This window comes from Saprolegnia parasitica (genome assembly GCF_000151545.1).
Source record: "Saprolegnia parasitica CBS 223.65 unplaced genomic scaffold supercont2.400, whole genome shotgun sequence".
Taxonomy (NCBI): Eukaryota; Oomycota; class Saprolegniomycetes; order Saprolegniales; family Saprolegniaceae; genus Saprolegnia; species Saprolegnia parasitica.
The window spans coordinates 32,557-40,633 of NW_012156794.1; the positions used below are offsets into that span (position 1 = coordinate 32,557).

The window sequence follows — 8,077 nt, forward strand, 5'->3', positions numbered from 1 at the left end:
CTCGTCCGGCGACACGGCGTGCACCTTGTCGATGATGACGTAGGTGGTCTTCACCACGAGCGCGACATGCTCGAGGCTTGCTGCACCTTGTCCATCGAGCGCCGTCCCTTGATGCGCGCGTGGATGACCATCTTGCTCGATGAGGATCTGGCACACCACCATGCCACGGTCGTCGTCGAGTCTCACACGCAAAGATGTGGTCGACGAAGAAATGTGGGCAAAAGCGCGGGTCCTGGCACGCGCTGTCGAGCAGCTTGACCCGCATCTGCAATCGATGCGTGGCGAGCCTACAAGCATGGTTACACCTCGGACCAACTGAAAAAAACCTACCGAAAAAAGTCCATGGGATGGTAGCCCGTGTGAAACGCAGCGCGAAACACCGGGACGCGCTGGTCGGCGTCGGAGAGGTAGCGCACGAGGACGTCGCCTTGCAGCGTGCAGTCGACGTTGCACGAGACCGAGCCGTCCGACGTGCAGCCGACGCCTTCCGGCGCATCGCGCCACGCGGTGGTAAAGTCGAGCTTGTCGCCCTTGAAGATCTGCGCGTACAAGTAGCGGCCTCCCTTCGTCCCCTCGGCAGCATTTTCGTCGTTCGTTGTCTGGGCGACAAGACCGGCATTGAAAGTCGGAGTTGAAGATGACACAGTGGCGCTAGCGTATCCGGAAAGAAGGTATTCCAGCCAATCACCATCTCCAATGCTGTTTAACCTTGGTTTTTGTCCTCAAACATCCGGAAACCCATTGTGCGTGCGAGGTAAACGCAGAACCCCTGATACTGATACTTGAATGCAAAAGGGAGCAAATATTTAGGTATCTGTATGGATCATTGTGCATTGGTTTTAAAACGTGTCGCACGAAATAAAAAAGAAAAGTCTTTCCCGTCGAGAAGCGGAGAAGCGACAGTAGGGCCAGGGGTACTATACCTAAAACGGGGGTTCTTCACGCTAGTACAAATTTCAAGATATTTTTATTCAAAAGCGCCGAACAGTGTTGCAGGAGCCCGAAGAAACTTTCTCAAAGCGCGGGTCCTGGCACGCGCCGTCGAGCTCCGCTTTGGTGAGCCTGCGTCAAGGGAATAGATATTTCCTTGCCAAGAACCCACTCGGCCTTCAGCACAAACCGACATTTGCCCGAGACCTCAAGACCTCCTAGCCCCCGACACATACATCCCTTTTTATCTTGTAGAACCCCTGAAGACCTGTCGATTGGAACACAAGTCAAGCATATCTCGACATTTGGATGACCATATTTAAACCAAGTCTATATTTTGTCCTCACTTCTCACGAGTGAGGACAAAATATACTTGATTTAAATATGGTCAGTTCACACAAATACGAGCAACTTGGCGATTGTGTGTGGATAAGACGTCCCCGAAACACAGCAGTTTCGGCGTAGAGATGCCCAGCACGGCTGATCAATGCGTCTCGCATCGCGAATGGCGTCTCCGGCTCGGTTTTCTGCATGTGCGGGTATGTAAACTATGCACGTTGTAAATTCGTAATAAATCACAGAAATGTGACGAGCAACCTGGCGATTGTGTTTGGATAGGAAGTCGTCGTTCCAGAAACACATCAGTTGTGCAAATCGGAGTAGAAGAAAACACCAACGTATATAAATATTATAAATATTCCTAAAACCACGGCGCCCATGGCGTGGGCATGGCCGCGAGCTTGTTGGGATCCGTTGCCACTGCCACGAGCTCCGCGACTTTGTCCATGGTGATTGGTACTTGGGGCGGCACGTACTTCTGGAAGCGCTCTTTCACACAGCGCACACCTTCTTCCGCAACGGTCGGGTCGCTCTACGTAGTACACTCCCGTGCGGCATCTGGCTACAGTGGTGGCGCACCTGGAGGAGTTGCAGGATCTCGCATTGGTGCTGGCGCGCAAACTACCCAAACACGATGCATTTTGTGTTGCCGTGATGTAGTAGGATGTCGTACCTCGAGCGTCTCGGCGCACGCGACGGCAAACAAGCCACCCGTGCCGCTCGGTCCGAGGGCCGCGACCAGGTTGCGCGTCAATCGAAAGGGCACCGCCTCCTGGACCGCCTCATGGACCTTGTCGCCGTCGACTAGTATGACCAAAAGTATTGATGTCACGTCGCGGGACTGGTACGCACAGTTGCAATCAAAAACGATGCCAAAATCAATGTTGACGACGGCGCCGCTCGTCGTGTCGAGCATGACGTTCGCGCAATGCCGGTCGCCCAGACCAATCAGAAGGCACAGCATGGACGACGCCGCGAGCGTGCGCGTGAAGACGAGTCGGCTTTGGTACCTACCACGACCGACGTGCGATGCCGTCGCAAGAGTTGTCGGTCGTACCACGCGTACGGGTCTGGGAACGTGCGGAGAAACCACTGCGGGAGCGTGACGGGGGCCTGGGCTATGATCTGGAGGCGCGTTGCGGTGTCGGCGACGTCGCGGGTGTGGTTCCACTGAGCCATCGTCGCGTACGTCGCGTCGTTCTCCAGGGCGCGTTCCTTGATCGCTTCGGCGCCGCCGACAAACTCGAGAACACCGACGATATGTGCAATCGCGTGCACCTACACCCAATAGTCATCCATCGTGTAGTACCAAGAGCCCATGTCGCTGCGTACGATGTAGGTGCGAAACAGCCCCGCAAACGGGTTGGCCCGTAGCGGCGACGTGTTGAAGAACTGCATGAGCCGCATGACAGCAACGTCCTAGCGCCATTGACATTGAGCACGATCCATGTCGTTGCGGGCGTACGGGGAGCACGTTGCCGGGCTTGACCACTTGCTTGTACGCCTTGCCGTCCGTGCTGTTGCACGTGACGATCTTGGGCGACGAGATGCCTATGCACCACGTCACGATTGGAAAACGGCGAATACGCACCGTCAACGTTGGTTGTAAACGTCGCGCCAAAGTGATCGACAAACGGAATTTGGTTCGCGTCATACTGGCAGTCTTCTCGCAGAGGGATCGTGGCCGTCCAGACGACGGGCCGAACGTTCGTGGGCTTTATCTCTCTCGCGTCGAGGCCATCCTTCTTGAGCTTCGTCTTGCTCGTGACGACGTGATCCTTGAACAGCGCCATCATCATTTCGAGTCGACCCTTCTTGCGCAATGCCTCGATCGTGATGACCCGAGCCTTGTCAATCAGCTCTTCGCTCGCGACGACGCAATCCTGCTTGAGCCACGTCTCACTCGCGTCCTTGAGCAACGTTTCGCTCGCGTCGGGGCGAGCGTTCTCGAACTCGTGGAGGTCTGAAAACTTGTCGACCCTTTCGCTGATGACGGCGATGCGCTCGTACATGACGGCCAGACGGTACGCGGCGTAGACCAGGTCACACGTGTGCTTAGGGAATTCCTTCGATTGGATCATGCGCCGGAGCACGAACGAGAGCGCGGCGTCTCGGAAGAGCTCTGGCGGCGATGCCGTCGTCCGCGGCGATACCGTTAGCGGCCGCTCGTACAGCCGTTGGACGATGATCTGGGGCATATGAAACGGATGCTCCCGAGTCATTCGGACAAGCAAATCGGCGAGCACGATGCGGAGAGCGTCTTGCTCCTTGAACGCCTTCTCGGCCCCCTTGAATGTCTTGACGATCGCACGATCGCGCAGAATGTCGCTGCTGCAGCGCATCGAAATCAAGGCTGCTGTGGCGGACTCGTAGGCCTCTTCGGCGCCCTCGAAAGCGACCAAAAATTGCGCAACGACAGAGTGCGCGTGCGGCACCAGCACGACGGTCGGCACAACCGCGCTTTCGTCCGCGATCAAGAGCTCACGTACGACGCAGTCGTCGACGCCGGTCGCATCTCGGTGCTCGAGCCAGTGCATGAAAAAGCCAAGCGCGGAGGTATCGCGCGTCCGACTGGGGCATCTACACACGGCCAGGTTGTACCCTGCACAAAAAGGCGGACACGTTACCGGAGGCTCCCGGCAAGCGCGCGGAGCGTCGTCACGACCGACGACTCATGTTTCTGACTAGGAAGCCGCGTCGTGGGCTCGTCCAAAAGAGTCGCGTCTCGCAGGTCGGAGCTGCCAAGAACGGAAAGGAGCCGCGTCTCGACGCTGCGTAGGTGCGAGAGCGCGCTCGGCTCGGCGTGCACGTGGTTCTCCTCCCAACGCGTGATGAGCGCCAACCCGTCGCCATGGATCTACACACATGCGTGAGTCATGATGTACCGTTGATGCCGGTACCTGACGATGAGCGCTGGCGTCTTCAATCCTGGCCAGAACTTGGAGGTGCAGCACGGCCTTGGCGGTCGCGATCGTGGGCTCGAAGCTGATGAGCGAGACGCCTTCAAGGATGCGCTGCTTGGCTGTTGCCACCAGTGACGCCAGACGCGTGTGCTGACCGGCCTCGAAAGCGGCAAAGCAGTTGTGGACGAGTCTCGTGCTCGTGCTCGGTGCGTCCAGATCCAAGCTCGAGCGCTCAATGATGGCGGTCACCACCCCGTCGTAGTCACGCAGGCGCTTGGATGGCGGCGTCGACGCCCAGTACGCGTTGGCGTTGCTGGCGGCGTCGCCAATCGCAGTGTACGCGTCCAGAAGGAGCGCCTTCACGTCGTCTGTGGCCGCACGTTCGATGCAGTGGAGCGCCGAGAACGGCATGCTGCACCGAAGCGCGTGCCGAGCCAGAAGGAGCCACGGCAGGTTGGGCGCCGCCACGCGAAGGAGCGCCTCGAGGAGCACTTGACCGTGAAGCACGGGCGCGTCGACGACGACGTTGGCGATCGTGGCGGCAAACATGGCGTCGTGGGCATTCGCGCCAAAGACCTTTTCAAGGCCGATGGCGAGACACTGTCGCGCGATACCGACGTCGCAGGCCACCAAGTCGGTGCACGCCGCAAGCAACGTGTCGTTGGAGCATGCAACGACGTTCTGTGCCGTGTCCTTGACCCAGTCGTCGACGTGCTTGTCAGAGATGCTCGCCCACGTCACCGGGAGGGTCCCGGGCGCGGACTCGGCTTCCACGTGCAGCCGTTCTGGGTCTTGCCGGTACGCGCTGCACACACGCATGGCAGCGATCGCCACGGTCATGTCGGCGTCCAAGGCAAGCTGCTGGACCGAGGCAGCGAGGACCTCGCGGTCGTTTCCGCCGAGAGGAGGCAGGGCCACCGAGCGGCGACGGTCGTGAATGGCACGCCACTGCTGGGTATCGAGCGCCATCGGTACTCGGCCGCGCCCGATGCACGTTGCCATGTGCAGCATGGCAGCCGGCGACGCGTCGCGCACTTTGAGCGCGAGCAACGCGTGCAGAGCGACCGTTGCGTCATCGGCGCAAAGCATGCGCGTGTAGAGCGCCGTGGGTGCCGTGCAGGCCAAGTGGACGCTCGTGACGGGTTGCCGCGCGGCGCCGTGGTCGTCGGTCGCAAGAGCTTCAAGCGCCGAGAGCCACTGCACGGGGCCCGGGTGGTGGCGCAGCACCGTCAACGGCCAATCTAGTCGCCCGCGGAGGGTGGCATCGGCCATCAGTGCCATGATGCTGTCGCCGAGTCGCTGCTTGTAATGGACGAAACCCGCAGTGGTCGAAAACGCCTCCACCATCGTCGACAAGTTCGCCGCGAGATCCGGGTGCGCGACAATGTGGCGCAGGCAGCACCGCAGCAACACCCACTGCGCGCCGCTGTCATCCGCGGCGACGCGCCAGCCGCGAAAAAAGATAAAACGCAGCAAATTGACTGCAGCCGTGATCGTTGCGGGGTCGCGCGCGGCCAATAGGATGTTGCTCACCGTCATGGCGGTGGCGGCGCAGAACGTGGCGCTCTGCTGCGGCTGGACAAGGTAACTGAGCGACGGCCCGAGATAAGGGAGCACCCGGAGAAGGCCAAAGCCGCCTTCAAGAGCCACACAAGTAGCCGCCATCGACGCGTCCGTGGGTACCTTGCTCTGGCGCACGAGCGCCGCGAGGATCTGCCCTGTCTCGTTGTCGTCGCACTGTAGCTCGTGGAGGACCTTGACGTCGTTTGGGTCAAGGACGTCGGCGTGGGCCAAGAACGCCACAAATGGACGGAAGATTGCGGCAAAGGCCGGGTCGTCCGTGGACGAGAAGCCCAAAATCTGCGCAGGGAACGCGGCGAGACGACGACAGAGGGTTGCGTCGTACGGGAGCTCCTCCGTGAGCTCCGCGTACCGCCACAAAATCGGCCAGAGCAAGTGGAGGGCCATGGCCGTGGCCGACTTGAAGTCGTCCACCTTGGCGAGCGCTGCCATGTGTGCACGGACGTTGGTGGCCACGACCTCGTCCTCGCTGTGTCGCGCAAAAAAGGCAACGACGACAGGCAGCCACGGCCGGCGCGACGCGGCGAGGACGCACGCAAGCTTGCACACCTCCGACATGACGACGTGTGTCGTCAGCGTATCCAGCCAGCAAAGGCCACCGCTGATCTCGACCGCCGTCGAGAGCGCCAGTACAAACGTGGCTTTGTGAGCCACCGGCATGTAAACATTTCGGTAGGCGGCTTCGAGCGTCGACTGTGTGAAGTCGCAGACGGGAAACCAAGCGGCGACGGCGTACAAAATCTCGATCGACGCCGATGCGTTCTCCATACTCGTATCAAGCAGCTTGCCGACGCGGCTACGATGCTGCTTTTCGGTACCGCACGCGCGGCCGAGCATAGCGAGCGCACGGGCGGACGGGTCGAGCGACCACCGATGGTGTAACGCGCTGCTCCATGCCTGCTCGACAATGGTCAGCGCCGTGCTGGCGCGCGCGGAGCTGCACAAAAGTGGCACAAACTCGAGCGCCGTGGTGCTTGGAAGAGCGTCCACGACAGGGGCCAACGAGCGCGCGTCGTCGGCAGCGACAAGCAAATAGGCCTTGCACGCCCAGAAGCACACGTCGGCGTTGGCGCGCGTTTCGCCCATCATGCGACGCAATTCGGTCTGGAGTGGTCTACGAGGTCGAGATGACGACCATGAAATCGTCGTTTCGTACCCAAAGAGGTCGACGTCGTCGATGCTCGTATAAGCGCAGGTCGCGGCGTCCCATGGGCGCAGCATGTGCAGCACGTCGTACAAATCCTGGACGACATTGACCGGCACGCTTACGGACATGCGTTGCACGAGAGGCGTCAAGAAGCCGTCCACCATGCGCTTGCGGAGCGCGGGCACGGAGGCACTGCACATTGCAGCGATCTCGCACATCTAATCATCGCTGGTACAAGACGCAAATACAAGACTGTGGACGTACGCGCATGCCTTGCTCGAGCAACTGGTGGACCGAGACATAGATCGCCATCGTGTCACTGATCGCACGCACGGCTGCGACATCGACGAAACCTTGGAGTGCAGGCGTGAACCACACGCTGGGCGTCGTTGGCGCGGCGGCGTCTGGGATGCCTCCGACGAGCGCCTCGATGGTCGGACTAGAGGCCATAGGCACTGCGTCGGTAATCGCTGCCCATGATTGCGACAGAGAGCTGCGCGCTCCGACGTCGAGAGCGTCGGCGTGGAAGTGGCGCTCGTGGCGCGAAGCCACCAATTGCCAGACCTGGAATGGGCCGCCTGCGCCGCCGAGCACGACCATGCAGAGACCCAACGCGAGCTGCAGATCGCAAGTAAGGACGTGGCCCAGCGCGGCAGTGGCCACATGTTGAAGGTTGGGCCCGCTGTACGGCGCCAAGTCGGCCAATGTAAGCGCCAGAAGAATCAAAGACGTGGGCGCCGCATCCAAACCACTCGAGAGCGCAGACGCAAGCACACGTTGCGCCTCATCGACAGTCTGGATCGTCGGCGCGACAAGCACGCACACCGCAACAAAGCGGCGCTCGGCGTCCGAGGCGGCGCGGTCGGTCGCGATCGTCGCCAAGAGCGCGGGGTCAAAGCATCTCGTCCGCGAGACGATCGCCGTGAGCACGTCGAGCGCCGCATCGCGGGTGGCCGGCGTACTGTCTTTGTCGGCAAACTGCTGCACGTCAGCGGCCAAGGCGACGAGCTGGGCCGGCGTGCTTTCTGCGAGGTCTTGGCCGTAGCGCGTCACGTACGCGAGCACGATGAGCAGCACCCCACACGTCTCGTCCGTGGTCGCGGCGAGCTCCTTGAGGTCAGCGAGGATGGCGGCGCCGAGCGCCGGCGGGCCGTCGCGACGTGCTTGGACCGTCCCG

General features: G+C 60.7%; 3 protein-coding genes across 3 annotated transcripts; all 3 read right to left on the minus strand.

Annotated features, from left to right (window-relative positions):
- Positions 1–50: 50 nt before the first annotated feature.
- Positions 51–619, minus strand: SPRG_15597 (hypothetical protein; the record flags this gene model as incomplete). The annotated part of the gene is made up of 4 exons (XM_012356204.1): positions 51–135; positions 189–287; positions 331–563; positions 614–619. 4 exons carry the CDS (start codon positions 617–619, stop codon positions 51–53), a joined length of 423 nt encoding a protein of 140 aa, XP_012211594.1.
- A 1,011-nt stretch (positions 620–1,630) lies between these two features.
- SPRG_15598 (hypothetical protein) lies at positions 1,631–3,491 on the minus strand (the record flags this gene model as incomplete). The annotated part of the gene is made up of 7 exons (XM_012356205.1): positions 1,631–1,799; positions 1,836–2,041; positions 2,102–2,279; positions 2,327–2,547; positions 2,602–2,688; positions 2,735–2,820; positions 2,861–3,491. 7 exons carry the CDS (start codon positions 3,489–3,491, stop codon positions 1,631–1,633), a joined length of 1,578 nt encoding a protein of 525 aa, XP_012211595.1.
- A 401-nt stretch (positions 3,492–3,892) lies between these two features.
- Positions 3,893–8,063, minus strand: SPRG_15599 (hypothetical protein; the record flags this gene model as incomplete). The annotated part of the gene is made up of 4 exons (XM_012356206.1): positions 3,893–4,126; positions 4,170–6,867; positions 6,910–7,118; positions 7,165–8,063. Coding segments are annotated over 4 exons (4,040 nt in total), but the record flags the coding sequence as incomplete, so codon positions are not given.
- Between the last annotated feature and the right edge of the window lie 14 nt (positions 8,064–8,077).